The sequence below is a fragment of the Gadus chalcogrammus genome, chromosome 13 (assembly GCF_026213295.1).
Source record: "Gadus chalcogrammus isolate NIFS_2021 chromosome 13, NIFS_Gcha_1.0, whole genome shotgun sequence".
NCBI lineage: Eukaryota > Metazoa > Chordata > Actinopteri > Gadiformes > Gadidae > Gadus > Gadus chalcogrammus.
The window spans coordinates 16,584,914-16,601,511 of NC_079424.1; the positions used below are offsets into that span (position 1 = coordinate 16,584,914).

General features: G+C 44.8%; 2 protein-coding genes across 2 annotated transcripts; one reads left to right on the plus strand and one right to left on the minus strand.

The window, feature by feature from the left end:
• Positions 1-307: 307 nt before the first annotated feature.
• cyldb (cylindromatosis (turban tumor syndrome), b) lies at positions 308-8,046 on the minus strand. The gene is made up of 15 exons (XM_056606801.1): positions 7,843-8,046; positions 7,499-7,715; positions 6,527-7,073; positions 5,641-5,770; positions 4,584-4,828; positions 4,236-4,404; positions 4,003-4,135; positions 3,782-3,889; positions 3,465-3,544; positions 3,223-3,289; positions 3,003-3,135; positions 2,784-2,892; positions 2,353-2,471; positions 1,864-2,071; positions 308-1,540 (listed from the first exon to the last, which is right to left on the minus strand). The coding sequence occupies exons 3-15, from the start codon at positions 6,959-6,961 to the stop codon at positions 1,266-1,268; spliced, it is 2,211 nt and encodes a 736-aa protein (XP_056462776.1). The 5' UTR covers positions 6,962-7,073; positions 7,499-7,715; positions 7,843-8,046; the 3' UTR covers positions 308-1,265.
• A 5,475-nt stretch (positions 8,047-13,521) lies between these two features.
• On the plus strand, positions 13,522-16,280 carry snai1a (snail family zinc finger 1a). The gene is made up of 3 exons (XM_056605966.1): positions 13,522-13,816; positions 14,404-14,946; positions 15,633-16,280. Exons 1-3 carry the CDS (start codon positions 13,741-13,743, stop codon positions 15,821-15,823), a joined length of 810 nt encoding a protein of 269 aa, XP_056461941.1. The 5' UTR covers positions 13,522-13,740; the 3' UTR covers positions 15,824-16,280.
• Positions 16,281-16,598: the final 318 nt, after the last annotated feature.

The following is a 16,598-nucleotide window of genomic DNA, read 5'->3' on the forward strand; positions in this document are numbered from 1 at the left end:
AAAATCCTCCAACAATATACCCCAGCCCGTAACCTATGACGGTCCAAAAGCTTGCTACCTCCTAATGGAGAGCCCAGCAGCCACTCTACAAAATATCGATCATTTAGGCCCAATCCCATTTCTACCCCTTACCCCTCCCCCTTGTTTTGAAGGGGTAAGGTAAAGGGGTAAAGGGTAGCAATGGGATTGGGACTAAGGCCCAATCCCATTTCTACCCCTTACCCCTTTACTTTAAAAACAAGAAGGAGGGGAAGGGGAAGGGGTAAGGGGTAGAAATGGGAATGGGCCTTACTGTCCTGGATTCACAATGGTGGAACGAGCTCACCACTGACATCAGGACCGCTGAAACCCTATCCATCTTCTGCAGCAGGCTGAAAAAATCTTTTCAGACTGCAAACTAATATTATAAAATAATTAAACTTTATTCTTGTTCTTTATTGTAGCACTTAAATCAGTTTGCTTATTAATGTATTTTATGTTCTCCTAGAAAAATAGTACTATCGAATTTCAAATGGCTTAGTGCTGTACCTCTGCAAACCCGCTAGGGGTCGCCGTCTCCCGGTTAACGATCGCAATATTACTGGTACTATGTATTCATCTTGGTTTAATCCTACATGTCCAAAATCCAAACTATAGCAAGATTATCATCCCCTACTCTGCATTGAACGAATCATTTTTATTATTATTATTATTATTATTATTATACAATATACTTTTCTCTCCTCTATTAGGCTACCCAATAGTACAACATGTAAATGTATCAAATGAGTGCATGGAAGTATACACAAAAAATAACTGTTTGCTTTGTTTATAATTATACTACGAATGCATCTCTAAACTTTTATTATAACTAAAAAGAGACTAACTGAAGGTATTTATTTTCTAAAGTCACTACTTCATTCCAGTCGCATTAAATAAAAATAAGTACAATATTGCACTGTTTAACGTTGAAGGATTCCAACATTTGTTCCATTTATTGAGAAGAAGACCTGATACCACACCAATATAGAATAATAACATCATAGATGTGACCTGCACGACCATCCCTCAAATTTTACATACATCTATAAGTCTCATACTCATACTTCATATACAGTTAAGAAAGATTCCCAGCACCACTCTTGGAACACCACTTTCAAAGTGGTGTTGTAGGTCATTGATCCTCATTTCCAACAAATAGCTTTTCTCAACAATACTCCAGAAGGCTACAGGGTTTTGTGTCCCACCTAATTGTCCCGTAGCCTTTCCCCGGTGGCCGTGGAGAATCACAAGGTTAGCGTCGTGGCTTTGTTTTGGGAACAGTCCGTCCCCTCGCAGCCTCCCCCCTCCTGTTGGCGCAGTGACAGCCGGCTCTCTTCACAGAGCGGCACGGACGCACTTTGGTACAGGAACATGTACGAGTCGCACAGCAACCTGCGCACGGGCTCGGCGGCACGGGAGGGGTCGACCGCGGCCACTTCCTCCTCCGACTGGGACAGAAAGTCGCCGAGCTGTGGGCAAGCCGTGACCTCTGGGATGTTGTAACCGCTTTGGTCGTCTCCTGATACAGAGGGAGGGAGGGCGGGGTTTAGATAAGACATCAGCCCACGTGGAGCTAATGACGTCTCTGTGTCAGCCAGCAATGTTATCTCTCAAATCGTCGCGGAGCATTCCCTGAGCACAAGACAAGCTTAAGTGCAGTGAGCAGAAGCGCCAAAACAAAATCAGCATTAGCATAAACAACAAAGTCGCCTTTTCTTAAGAGTCAAGGTGAGGCTTTAGGGAAAAGTCCCATTTTAATATTTTCTTTTTAGGTGAAGCGATGTTATGTGATGGGTAACAAAATACACTGACACGCACACAAAAAAATGAACTCTCTCTCACCACATCTATCGGCCATGCTGTCGAAGAACAGCCATGAGTGGGGGTCAGGGCCGTATTTGACAAAGGACACGTAGTGGCTGGTTTGAATACAGAGGACGGCAAACAGCTCCATTGCGTGTCTGGGAACGGTTGCACCGGTGGTCGGCTCTGCAGGCGCAGGTGCCAGGGCTCTGGGGCGGTGTCCCTGCCGCGAGGGATGAGTGTGCACCTGTTAGGGAGAGGGAGAAGACGGAGAGAGATTTAGAGGGGAACAAATAGCATCTGGTCCCATCTGTTTGGGCATGGCACATAAAAAAAACGTCAATAAAGAGTGCCATGCTCAGAATGTATGCACTCACAGCACTGTATGACACAACGAATGGCAATGTATAGATAATTATTCTAATTAATATCATCATCAACATCTTAAACTACATACGACATTGCAAGATAAAAAAGCTTTAATATTCGGCCTGGTACTCAGGTTGAATGGTAGAGTGTTCTGGTTACCTGTGTGCTGCAGACGGAGCAGTACTGCTTGATTTTCCCTGGCTGGAGCTTGCGGTCCTGCAGACACTGTACACACTCGTTGGTGGCTGGCTGCCCACAGATGAAGCATTCTCTGGGAGCTAAAGAGGTAAAAAGTGACGTTTTCGATGTTGTAAATGTTAATTAACATTTACATTTTTGTCCGTTAGCAGACACTCTGATCCAAAATGGATAGTGAATGCTGATAAGATAAGATAAAACTGTATCAATACATTTCATAAAGGAGCAAGTAGGGGTTAGGGCATCCTGCTCAGGAAAGTGCCGACAGCAAGACACAAACTAGAGACTTTGGGGATTAAACCCGGAGCCCTTTGACTGGGAGTCGAACACCTGAACCCCTAAACTATCCTGCTCCTAGAATGTGAATTCATAAGGTGGAACCCGGTCATCACCATTGTGAAGGAGATTGTTGAGGTCCAGATGGGTAGAGGGGATGATGTGTGGGAACATCTTGTACTTCTTTCCAAACCTCGGCATCTGCAATATGAGACACGATGGGGCCTGTGGGGCAACACACACAAACGGTTTATAGGCGTTTGATATCCATACATGAATGGCCACCTGCCGTCTACATCATCAGGTCTTGTTTACTTCGCAGAACGTCAACCCACCTCCTCAAACTTAAGGTTGCATGACAGGAAGGAAGCGTCCAGCAGCTGTTGAACGGTCGGCACCCTCCCGGCCTGCTCTTTGTCTAGGATGATCTGGTAGGTGTACGCGCCCTCACACTTCTCCATGTTGGACCTATGAGGAAACACTGGTTCCATCTCAGCAACTCAACACGAGTCAGTGAAACACTAACTCTACACTCGGGCTGGCTCTCATCCTGACCTGAGTTTAAGCAGCGGTGCTATGCAGAGAACTCGCTGAAGCAGAATTGAGATGAACTCCTCAGGATCTGAAAGAGGGCCAGGGACATCAGGACAGAATTAGGACCAAAAGACTGGTGCAAAATCCAATTTATGCAAAGACATGACCCTTTCTTATTAGATCATTAATAAAAAAGTTAGACAGATATAACAACTGATAGTAATAACATGACATTGATAATCATAAGAAGAAGCAGTGGCTACCTTTTTCCTCTGTTCGGAAAGTGTGGCAGCCAAGCTGTTTGCGTAGGCTCATCACACTCTCTGCATGAACAAAGCCTTTTCTGAAGAGAACAGAGTAGGTGACGGTCAGTGAACAGTGAGCACTATCATTGTCCAATCAGGATTAAGATACTGATAAAAATAAAACGTTGTTATATTTGAGGGTTTATCGAATGGATTCATTTATCTATTCATTTATCACATTAAGTTATGTACAAAAGCTTCTAGTTTCTGAGAACTCCCTGATAGCACCAAAACAAAACAGCCAGCTTTCTAATGACAACAAAAAGTAAGCAAACCTGCGTAAGCGGTTGACAATCTTTTTTCTCAGTATTTGACAGGTGGCCTCTTCTTTCCAATCCGGCTTTTGCCAGGAGCTATCCAGGACGGTGGAAGAGCAGAATAAACTGCAACAGGAGAAAGAAAAACCTGCTTTTAAATATATATTAATGAAGGGTGTATTTTGTAGATATAAGGAGGATGTACTGGGAATCACATGATGCGCACCCACTAGCTTTACCTGAAGAGCGTGGCATCGAGGTAACAAGAATTGAAATGCCCCTGAATCCCTCTCATCCTCCCCACTAACAGAGACGCGGCCTGGGATTCAGAGATAGGTGGCGTGTCCTCTTCAGAATCGTCTGACTCGATGTCTGAACACAAACAAACATGGATCATTAACATCCAATCTGATTTGGGATCTACCAATAAATAGTACGGTGGGGGCGGGGGGGGGGGGCGTCAGGGTCCCACCAGGGGGGATGTCGACGCTCTTGAGGGTCTTCTTCCTGTTGAAGGAGCCGTGGAACCTCTGGTCAGGACTGCACATCGTCATGGGAACAAACAAAGCCCGGCCCGTTGGGCAAGTGAAATATCTCTGGCCTCCACAAATCCCATCTGAGCAGCCCTTCAGGTCATAGTCCTGGGAAGACGGAGAGGGGACAGATGAAGGCCCCGCGCCACATTAAAAACCTACTCGGAACACATTCTGATGGACTTACTGCAATATCCACCATACATGTTCATGCTGGCAATGTCATTTCCAGCGATTGCTGCTGAAATTCTTTTGCATTTGACCCTAAACCACGTCTTGAATCTCACCAGTTCGATACCCGCCCACTCCACAGTCTTGCCCACAGGTACACCCTTCCAGCGGATGACCCCGTACACAGTGGCCCCCGTGTTGGACGTGACCTCCACCATGGAGCCCACGTCCAGGGGGGCTTCGTCCGCTGCGGGGCCACGGCTCGCTGTGATTCGCTGGTCCGTGCGTGTCTCGCTCGGCCTCAAACGCGTCCTCATGTTGGGCAGGGAGTTGATGCGTGACACCACCTTCCTGTCGACACCTGGTGACACGTGGGGCGGTTCAACATTATCACATGGTGTGGTTCAAGAGGTTATGTCACAAGCACTGACACCGATCGATATGGCCCGCCAGTCATTCCACAATACAGGTCTACATCCCAGGTATGCGACACAACTCGTGAGCATGCAATGTGCACAAGTGCCAGGCCATGTGATATGCGCCGCCGGGCATTCTACAGCATGACAATCTCAGGTTTTTCCGGTTCACTTTTGTCTGCTCACGTAAAATGTTGTTGATCTGATCTTAATCAGATCCCATGTTTCTGCTTTTACTGTGCGCATGTATGTTGGTAGCAGTTGCTTTACTCACAATCTCTATGTATTGGAAAACCGAACAGAAGATGCGGTTCATAGACAGGTTTTCCATTTACCAATAACAATAAACAGTTTTGTAACTGTTCGGGTTCCATTAGCGAATATAAACTGTGTTTTACTGGTATTTTCCATAAAGCCTGGTAATGGAATGTTAAAAAGCTATTTCCAGAGTATAAGCTGATGGTTTGTCTTTCTTTTGCAAATTATTGTAACGTAGCTAATGTTTGTTTGCAGTGACATCCTAACATCAATTACTCCGAGACTATAATTTGAATGCATAAATAATTGAAGGAATTTCCCCTCTTGTATTGGACAGAAATGTTGGGAGGCTAGCTCTAGATACCTATCTAGATAATATTAATAATAATTATACTAATAATTATGATCATTATTCCCATCCTGTACTTCTGCTGTGGTACACTCATTTAACGTCTGACCCTTATGAAGAACATGGTACCTGGTACCATGCAGTACCTACCGCCGGGGTGTCCATCGGCCCAGTGAGGCCTAAAGGGGACCGTGTAGCCAGGGACCACCTGGACAATGTCTGCTGCGTTGAACAGAGGGAGAGGAGCTGGCTTCTTGGTCCCAGCACTCTTCTCCTGGTCCTATAAGAGAGAAAGCGAGAGAGAACAAATAACAAATAAAAACCGCTAGTTAGAGGGTAATCTCGGATACAGCAGTCCTACTATGCTATCTGCACTTCCTGAGGGGAAGTGGATGAAAAAGGGGATTTTAATACGTTTATTTGTAAAATGGACTCTACATGGTGTGAGATTTGAAACCTTTGTAGCACTTCTTTTTTAAGTTAACGACTGCTGGCCGTGTGGGTGTTCACCAATTACACGCTAACATAACCCCGCCTTGGTCAAAACAAATATGAAGCTAAGAAAGTGAAACGCCTTGTTCACCGAGATTTGAGCTTGTCAGCCTATAGACTAAAGACTTAAGTCTGATTTGTGGGAGAGGTTGAAGTAAAAAGTAACTGAATAACAAAAACATATCTTCCAGGGCTGCTTATAAAACTGAAGTAATCAGAACATAACTTATTAAACACTGTTCTATTTTGAATAGAAGATACATATTAACAAAATAATATCTTGGCTGGAACCAACCCATACTCCAACATTAACCACCAAAGCCGGAGTAAAAGCAAGTAGGCTGTGACATTACTCTCAAGTTGTCAGAACATGTCCTATAGGTTGTTATGTTATGGCATTGACATTTATTTGTACGGTGGCAACCAGTTATGTAGTTACTGGTTATAGTTAGAGAAAATAAAAAAAGACTAAATATGCTAGGATAAGTTCCTCGCCCACTGGACTGAATGATGAAAGGAAACACATAAGGGACCTTTTCCATACCAAAAACTCCACTTCGAACCCAAGCATATGGAGGTCCTCTGCATTCTCCTTTCTTCCAATCTTCATCAGGTTTTTAACCAGCGCTGGCAAGTGCCCTTTCTTGTACTTCACCATCACTATATCATGCTGGGACAGCTCACAGATGGCAGAGAACAGCTGGGGGTCGCAGATCAGCTCAACACGCTTGCTTGCAATGGGCACAAAGAGCAGCAGCTGGGCCTGGTGACGGGTAAGGGGGTACGTGTCTTCCTTCTTCACGGTGCCCCCACTGTTGGGGCCGCCTGTGTTGCTGGTGCCAGTGTACATCAGCCCCAACACCTCTCCATCCTGCCTCTCTTCCTCCACACGACCAATGCATCCCCGGGAGAATCCTTTCCATGACTTCCCCCGAGTGACTATAAAGAATTTCTCTTTTCCAACAGCTTTGTTTTCCATTTTGTTGAATTTTAAAATAAAGTATATAGGTTGTAGGATGTATCTTTGATTGTTTCTGGATCACCTGGCAGGCTGCTTAGCAGAAGGGATGTTGAAGACAGAGAAATTCAACCTGGGAAAAGGTGCAAATCCTTTTTAATTCCTATGGAAGAGCAAAAGTTCGCAGAACTAGCCGTGGATAATCTAATGTGCAAGGCAAATAAGTAAACACCTGCATATGTAACCATCTCCAGGTATGAAACTCTCACAGATCCTGCTTACTTTGCTTTTAAACTATGCTCACGAGGAACCGCCCACGAGAATCGTGAAGTGAATAATTACAATGTTCAAAGAAAACATTGACATGGACCTTGTTAAGGACAATAATAAACCTAATTTAAAAAAATTGCCTGCCAAAGATCCATTGACGTTGAACGTTACTTTACACGATCTTATGCCCCCCCCCCCGATGAGAACACCTGACCCCAGCCTGAACCCCTTGCAATGGTCTAGAAATCCACTGAGTCTATGCTACATGTGACAAAGTGTAGTACCTACCCCGTCTAAAGGCCATTTCAACTTCATCAGTTCGTTGTTGAAACACTGTAGCGTTAACGTCTTAGCCTCCTCTTCATTAGTTTTGAACAAGGAAGTTTCGACGAGCAGCTGATATTAACGTGAAACCGACCACGCCTCCACTCGTTCTCCTACCTGCTACCCACTTACTTCCACGGAATAGACACGTCAGACATTTACGGATATCCTGCCAATGAATCTAAAAGGAAGATGCAAACCCAAAGGAGATTAACTGATAGTAAAAGTTGCCTAATTTATAGGGAGACAAGTTTCCCAGAAGGAAACCAGAATGCAGAGGTGCGAGTGTGTGCAGCTTTCGTTTCCACCTGAACTTCCGTCTTCCATACTCCTCTGGCTCTTCAGACGTTACGTGGCTCCTTTGAGGGACATGTTTTCATAATTAGATATACATCATACGTAGGCTGGTGGGTCAAATTCTTATGTGTCATGTTTACAGTAAAGGCCAAGTTCGTGATAAATGCATAAATGTTTTTTTGGTTTGTTTGGATCCGATGACTCCAAAGTTATTTTATCGCAGGAGTGCCCTCTATTGGACGGTACACGTAACACTATCGATTGGCAAGGTAGCCCTCTTCCGGCCACATCACTTCCCAAATAAGAGACTAAACAAAGCCTTTTTATAGCCAAGACTTTAGGTATTTTGCCATCATTGAGTGAGTGAGGTTCTTCCATATACTTCTTAGTAGACAACAAAGTTAAACCTAATTTGGGATTAAGAGGTCCTTTTCATGTAGAGTCACAACTTTCAAATAATGTAGTCCTGAAGGTGGTGGGTTTACCTGTATGTCCAGGTGGGGGCCCATTGGGGGTATGACATGAGACAGGAGCCTCTGAACTCAGAACAAGTTTTTCAAACTAGAAAAGTTGCATTAATTGAAACAGAATTCTCAAATGTGAAGCCTTGACCTTGTGTCTAACCATTGAAAGTATTCACTAATTTTGTAAAATTCCTTCCTGGCATTGCAGCAAACTCAGTATGGAGTTGTTTTCTTTTTGACACTGAACCCAAAGTGATAGATAAATGCTATATATAAACCGAAGGAAAGTCAAGTTTTCCAGTAGCAGCAGTAGACAACAGAAGACAAGATACAATAAAATAGATAAGATAAGGAAAGTAGTAGTCTTGTACCATACCATAAATGGTATGATACAAGAAGATAAAAGATTTACAATGAAATGGTATATGGCACCTAAACATATACATGTTCATATACACCCATACACCCCCACAAATCACGTCAGAAACGTGCATAAATATATATCCATAGAAACACACAAAGATACACATGATACACATACGAATACACTCAAAAGAACGCCAATAAATACATACACCAGTACACACACACACACACACACACACACACACAAACACACACACACACACATATGCGTATATACATAAATACTGTACAGCCATCCATCTGTAAATACTCACACACAAGCACACATAACAAACCACAATTGTTAATATCAGCTTAAACAAATAATCGTCAAAACAAATCAATTACATAGTCTTAACACATTGTCATGACATTCAGTGTGATGAATGTCACATGATTCACAAAAATTGGTTTGCTAGGTGCGAAGAAACACCAAGCACTTTAGTATTCAATTAGTAGAAGACCTGAGGGGCTTCATAATTATACTTCTTAATGGCCTTCTTAAGCAAAGGAATGCAGTCAATGCTACTAGCATAGCATACATTCTGGCGTTGATTCATTGGGTTGCCGAATAATAGATTGTTATTATGGCATTATGGCAGAGCACTAATAATATCCACACTATTTGTGGCATTATCTACAAAAAGTGAACACATGACAGAATGAAAGTTCCTTTAAATCCACTCAAATATCTCTCATCAACTCATTCAATATTATTTATTATTTACTGAACCAGTTGAATTTCATCTACTTCTGCTATACCATAGTATCGTTGTGGGCAAGTAGGTTTTGAAATGATCATTAAATGATGGAGGACATTCTCTCGAGTCAGTTCATGTTTATTGTTTTTTGAAAGTTGTTACACATTCCGTAACTGCATGCTAGAAAATCACATGGTAGGTATGTCACTCATTCAGCTTCACTTGAAATGCAGAAGGCTTTGACGAAACAACGCAGCTCATCCCACGAGACGTCAAACTTCATACGATTTTAGTTGCTGAATTGCTTTGATAATATTTTGCTGTGGAGACAGGGTTCACATGGATCGATTTGTCTGGAGCTGCACAAAGAAAGGATATAAATGAGGTGGATTCATGACTTTATTATCTCAGCCTAGCTTCTCGTGTGGCGTTCCGACGCTGATCCGAGCGCTCGGTCCTTGTGTCCACCTGCTCAGTGGGTGTGGCTGCGGCAGCCCGGCTGCTGCAGGTAGGCGCCGCGGTGTGTGTGGGACCTGTGGCTCTCGCTCTGCTGGCGGGCGCAGTTCTGCCGCTGGAGACTGCTCCGCGTCAGCTGGCGGCGCTTCTCCCCGGCCTGAGCCCTCTGGACCCGAGAGGCGTGTGTGACCTTGGCCAGCGCAGCGGCCCGGGACGCCACGTTCTGGAGGACCCCCGCGATCAGAGCGCTGCGGTCCAGCAGAAACTCCGGCTCTGACGGCCTAGGAGGAAACATACCCAGGTGAGGTGAACAGGAAATCACATCTCTAAATCAGGTCGGAAATGCATTCAAAAACATCTCTTGGTTTGCACACTCAAAGCCAGAGTTTAGAATAAAGTGTCTAGGAGCTGGACACTGTATCCTCAACCGTCTGTGTTCTGAAACTTTAGGCACTCAGGAGGCACCTCGACTCTAGGTGTGTCAAGATATGAAACAACCTTTTTGTGGAGATTTTCATTCCCCTCTTACCCGCTGCCATCTCCTGGGTTAGGGTCAGGGTGTTCACTCAGAGCAGGCGTCAACACAGCACCTTGAATCTGGTCCTCCTCTCCTGAACACCCCTCGCTGACAGCTTCTGTGGAGACATGAGGCATAACATCACCGCGGCTGTTAGGGTACTATCATTCATATAGAATGAACACATCGACTATGACAGGGTGAACATTTTAATATCAACCATTAATGTTTGAAAAACTAAAAACTGCACTCTGGTAAGCTGCCTGTTGTGACATACTTCGTTCGTACAACTGACAACAGGAATGGACGCTATAAGCGACGTAATAATACAAAAACAAATAACCTCTATGGTTCAGCAGAAGCCAGCCTTCGTCAACCACTTCCCCGCTGGGCTGGGCATCGTCGGCAGTCTTCTCCTCTCCACCAAAAAGCAGGCGGGCGATTGCAGTGAACATGTCTGTATCTCTGCTGACTCCCACCAGCCAGGACGTTGTCCCTTGCTGTTCTTCTAGAGGTCAGGTGGTGCGATGAAGGGCTTCTCCCAGCTTGATGGTCTGCTGCTGTTGTGCATAGAGAGAAAAGAAGGATGAGTTAAGTCTATATTGGATACAGTGGCCCAGCCTTTGAACAGAAACTTCACACACTGATTTATTGTTATACTATTTGATAATATGGTATATACAATTTTAGAAATCCCCAATTTTTACATATCGAATCTCTTTTACATATCACCTCGTATTTTATATATCATCAAACAACAAAGGTCCTCTCCTCTTTCAAAGTAGGTCATCATTACTTTGAAACCCGTTATTATTTTGTCCTAATTAAATTCAGGCAACCTCGTCAGCTGACTACAGCGACCAATAAGGTTTCATGTAATACATTTAAACAATCCACACCACTCTATGGGCCATATGTTGTCAGAACAAGGAGGAGGGGGCTGCATCTCCTGCGGAGTTGAATGCTTCATTTTACCAGAACAGTTGTCGTCGAGGTTTAGGGTCTAATACTGTACGGTGCAGTGTATACATAATGCATACGCTTTGCATTCATTGCCATGGATGTGGATTGAAAAAGGGCAGAAGACTTGATAGTGAATAGGCAATAGCAACAGTAATCCAAAAGTCTAGAGAGGATGGTTGACATGCCAATGATTTTAACTTAAAGGTAAAGGCATTGCGAATTGTTGGTTTTTGATTTTATAGTTGATGTACTGGACAGATGCTTGCCTAAAAGCTTTCAAATATTGGTTAGATGAAGGACCCATTACTATTTCGTCATTATAGCGATATGTCGCACTCGCTTTGTAAATGATTACAATCCAGAGTTATCCATCATTTATTGAAGTGAACAAGTGTCATTAACAACGTAAGAAAACAGTGTGACGATAATCATAACAACCATTTATTTGTGTTTTACTTACCCGCGAATGATGAACCTCAAATATATTCGGAAATCGTGTTGCAGTTCTCGAAAGGAAAATTGCAGACCAGCAGCATATATCTTTATTTATTTGTTAAGAAGATTTATGATATGCTACAATATTGCTCTCTTTGTGTTCTTGTTTGCCACCGAATTTGAAATCGACCACTGCTGACAGGGCCAACGAAGCCCCTCCCTTCCACCGATTCGACCAATCAGACACCACCACGCTGTCCCTTTAAAAAAGTAGGTTTGCTTGACGAGAAATATGTTATTATTTTGCGTGAGATGTTATTTTATATTATTAACTCATTAAAGTTAATATGGATGCTGTTTGGAACCTTAATAAATGGTTTTAGGTGACTGAGGCATGTAGCGCTATGCCTTTAATATAAATCTGGGATCAATTTCCAATTTTTTGCTCTCAGGTTTGAAAAAGTTGAACAGAAAGTTCTTAGTTACACAGAAAAAAAATACAAACTAATTAATAATGCAAGCGTCTCATGAAGATGTGTTTTCCAAATCCCCTTAATAAGATATATCGTAGTGATTTATTGTCCAAAATTCGGAGACGTTACCAAATACATCCTGAAGGTGGAGCAGTTGCTCTTCTGATAAGTTCATGAAGCCCAGAGTTGTTACCTTGCGCCTGTTCCACTGCTCTTCAGCGGTGCGTCTACCATAGGAGGTACGCAAGGGTACTGCAGGTGGTAGAATTGAACATTTATATACTATCTAAATTGTTCACTAAATTAAATAGGAATATGGTTCATCATTAAAGAAATAGGCTAGTGATATTTTGTACATTCCATTATATCTTTCCCATTGGAATATCTGCTGATTTAATATGAGGTAGTACACGAAAGGCCTTGATGACGATTGAGAAACATAATTTAAGTCAAATGTTGGGAACGAATAATGTATTTTTTTGTTACTTGCAAATATATTCAACAACTTAGAACAGGGATCGGGATATTTTTTTCTAAATAATTCTGAAAAACATTTCCCCCACCCCCAATAATGATAATTATACTAGTTATATACATTTTGGCCCTTCTGCCAAAATATATTGTTTTGGCAGCAGGGCCTTCTCTGCTAGGCCCAAGCTGGGTCATAAGATGCCGCAGGCACCACCTGACCCAATGCGATGTTACAGCCATCAGGAGACTGCAACCTTCAATAATCACGCATCCTTCAATCACAGTTATGTCACACGGATATCTAACAATAGGGATTCGATTAATCCCACTTAATTATCTTTCTCTTTAAATAGGTCGCAGTAGCCCTCTTTTGAAATTGGCTCAGAGGATATCCTTCTAGGATATGGTAGGTCTGGTTGCGAATGTATATTGCATCACAAACAGTTAAGCATCCAGTGTGATGCCAGTGTCCATGTCAGAGAAGATAGTACGTTTTCAATTGCTGTGTAACTTTGTGAAGTGACTGCACCCACGTGGATTGTATGGTCGCGAATGAGGCGAGCCTGCATACTAGCCCGATGGGCAACTTTAATCAAAGACTATTTATACAGATGACTGGCATGAGTGGCATCTGACAGTATATTTGAGGGGCGATGCACTTATAGTGCACAATTATCGCTTGGAAACACGAATTGATGTTGTAGAATGTCTGTGCGTAAAGTAGTACTTCTTGCGCACATTTCGCCTCCTAACTAGCGGAGGACTGGAGGAGGGGTGTGCCCTCGGGGCGAGCACACCCCTGTTGCTTATGTCAGAGTGTTTCTACAGAGGCGAACATTTAGTTATCTTGGGACCGCCGCACTCACAGTCTAGTTTTAAAAGTAGAAGAAAGGACCACATTTGGATGTTTTTTTTTTCCTTCTTACTTTTTTAAGAATCCAAGGGATATATTAATTGGATAATTCTGCGTCGCGGTTGCGGGATACTTTTCCATTCACATTAATTTAACACCAAAACATAAAAAATGCCTCGATCATTTTTGGTAAAGAAATATTTTGCCAAACAAAAGCCGAATTACAGTGAATTGGAATGTTACAATGGTGAGTACAACAAACAAAAAAAAAGTGAATACTTAATGCTGAAAATTATAAATGCTTTCGTACACAACTGGATACAATTATAGCTTATAATAGCCTATAAAATGCAACCACCTGTTTTCTTAAATAGCCTATGTCTGATCGTAAGTGGGTTTTTCTAATGTCGCAATATAGACCTACTCTATCGAGAGACAACCAATCGCGTAAACTTTGTTATTGTGCATGCCTTCAAAACCAGAAAATCCCCGATCAAGTTGGGGCCCGTTAGATGCACTTTTCCCCCTTTCTGCAGACAGAGCTCCATTCATGTTACAACCCCTTGTGAATACGTGGGAGGAAACGGCAGATGAAACTTCATGGCTCTAACTTCTTCACTCTCTAAATGACAGGAAGAGGGTGTAAAGATAGAACCCAAACACAAAATCAATTCGACTACGTCATCGAAAAAAAGGGGTTAACAACAAAAGTTACTCCTATTGGATCTACTTTAAAACCTAAACCACAGCGGTTGATGAATCACCCTCATCTCCTTATCATTACTTATTTGAAACTTGTGACTGCTCCTTCAACCCCCTGTCTCCCTCCCTCAGAACTCTCTTTGGAGCGGTACCCTCTGGCGGAGCTCGCACCCGGGGACAACATGGCCACCTGCTTCACCGCCAGCCTAGTGTGGGACCTGAGCGTGCTGCCGGCCCTCTACCTGCCCGCCTCCTCCCTGGAGCCCTCACCCGCCGTGGGGCCCCTGGACCTCAGCTCCCCCTCTAGCCTCAGCAGCAGCGCCAGTAGCAGCGGAGAAGAGGACGAGGGGAGAACCTCCGACCCCCCCAGCCCCGAGCCCGCGCACACGCACAAACACACGTACGGCCCCCGGCAGCGCATGAAGTGCACGGGAGTCAAGAGCCTGGCCGTCTCGTCTCCCCGAGAGGAAGAGGTGGAGGAGGAGCGGGAGGCTGCGGCGTCACCCCTGGCGACCAGACCGGCCTTCCTCTGCAAACATTGCCCCAAAGAGTACACCAGCCTGGGGGCCCTGAAGATGCACATCCGCTCGCACACCCTGCCCTGCGTGTGCACCACGTGTGGCAAGGCCTTCTCCAGGCCCTGGCTGCTTCGCGGCCACATCCGCACGCACACAGGTGAGACCGTGGCCGCCGGGCACTGCAGGGTCACCTCTACTGAGCCTTTGCCAACAGACGTTGGTGATGGGACTGTCATTGGCTGGTGCCTTTTTAAGAAAAAAAAGATTTTTGAGTCGAGTTGATTGATATAATCACACTGGCAGGCCCTGTATGGATCTTTTAATCATTGATCCCTTGTTTCCCTGAATGTTCATGCAACATAGAGGGGGAGTGTTTATCTTATAGACGCTCTGGAGGAGTACAGGATAGGGGTTAGAGTTTCTCTGACAAAGGGTACAAAGAACATCTAGGATTCCCCCCTCCTCTGCAATCATTGAGCATTTACTTCCATACTACTGCATACTTGTCACTGCGCTAATCTCATTTGCCTTTGATTGAATCATGATAAATCAGGCTGTGGGTGCCTGTGACCATGTGCCTGCTCATTATCTTCAGAATGTGTTGGGAGCCCAGGTCCTCAGAGGTGTTAACGGTCCACTCCTGTGAAGCCGGAGACGCCTGACTGGCTCTTTGTGTTGGTGGGGGGTGGGGGGTGGGGGGGCAATCATTAGCACCACCTGCCAAAAGGCCATCCACCAGTAGGGACAAAAGGAGTCGTAGGCAACGAGTCATATGATGTGTGTCTGACCCTTTGTTTTCCTTCCCCTTCTCCCCCCTCCTCCTCCTCATTCCCTGTGCTCTAGGTGAGCGCCCGTTCTCCTGCCCACACTGCAACCGAGCGTTCGCCGACCGCTCCAACCTGCGCGCCCACCTGCAGACGCACGCCGAAGTGAAGAAGTACCAGTGCGGCGTGTGCTCTCGCACCTTCAGCCGCATGTCCCTGCTGCAGAAACACAGCTCCTCCGGCTGCTGCTCCAGCTCCGCCACGGGCTGAGGGCCGGGGGGGGGGGGGGAGAGGCCCTCTCCCCTGGAGGGGGGAATGGAGGGACCTGTGTGAAGGCCTTCAGGCCTAGTGGAAGGCTGAACGCAGCCCGGAGGACCACCAGCAGGGTCGTCAGAGCATGACTCGCGGTGCTCAGGGTTCATTTGGAGAGGACGGCCAACGTACCGTGACAAGCCAAAGGCTGCGGCCGGGATTTGGATCGCGGAAAAAAAGGAACAGATACAATATCTTGTTTATGAACTTTGGACTTCTTTCATTTTTTTTTTTTCTTCATACTTTATGGGCTGCTGGATCAGTGCTGAGTTGAGAGATTCTGCTCAGGTGCGGGCCCTCTTTGACGGGCCACTTCTTAAACAGACCAAATAAGTTAAAGCATCAGAAGGGCTAGGTGGCAGGCCAGCTCAGGACCAGGATCTAGTCCGACCTGCCCAGAGTGACGGGGGGGAGTGCGTGGGTGGGGTAAATCTCTCAACACACACACACACACACACACACACACACACACACACACACACACACACACACACACACACCACACACACACACACACACACACACACACACACACACACACACACACACACACACACACACACACACACTCTCTCTCACCCATAAGTGACACAGCTGTCGCTGGTACTATAGTGCAGAGAGACGAGGGGCCAACAGGTGCAACAGCCATGACCTTCGCTGCTAGTGTCAGCAGGTGACTTCCACTGCCCGGGTGAGCTCATGAAAAAGAAGGAAGTGTGTCCACACAGAAGAA

Coding starts and splice junctions, on each gene's coding strand:
- cyldb (XM_056606801.1), bottom strand. CDS start 6,961: ATGGAAAACAAAGCTGTTGGAAAAGAGAAATTCTTTATAGTCACTCGG. Junction 3,890..4,002: donor CTCGATGCCACGCTCTTCAG/GTAAAGCTAGTG, acceptor CTCCTGTTGCAG/TTTATTCTGCTCTTCCACCG. Junction 2,893..3,002: donor GCAACCTTAAGTTTGAGGAG/GTGGGTTGACGT, acceptor GTTGCCCCACAG/GCCCCATCGTGTCTCATATT.
- snai1a (XM_056605966.1), top strand. CDS start 13,741: ATGCCTCGATCATTTTTGGTAAAGAAATATTTTGCCAAACAAAAGCCG. Junction 13,817..14,403: donor TGAATTGGAATGTTACAATG/GTGAGTACAACA, acceptor TCCCTCCCTCAG/AACTCTCTTTGGAGCGGTAC. Junction 14,947..15,632: donor CCACATCCGCACGCACACAG/GTGAGACCGTGG, acceptor CCTGTGCTCTAG/GTGAGCGCCCGTTCTCCTGC.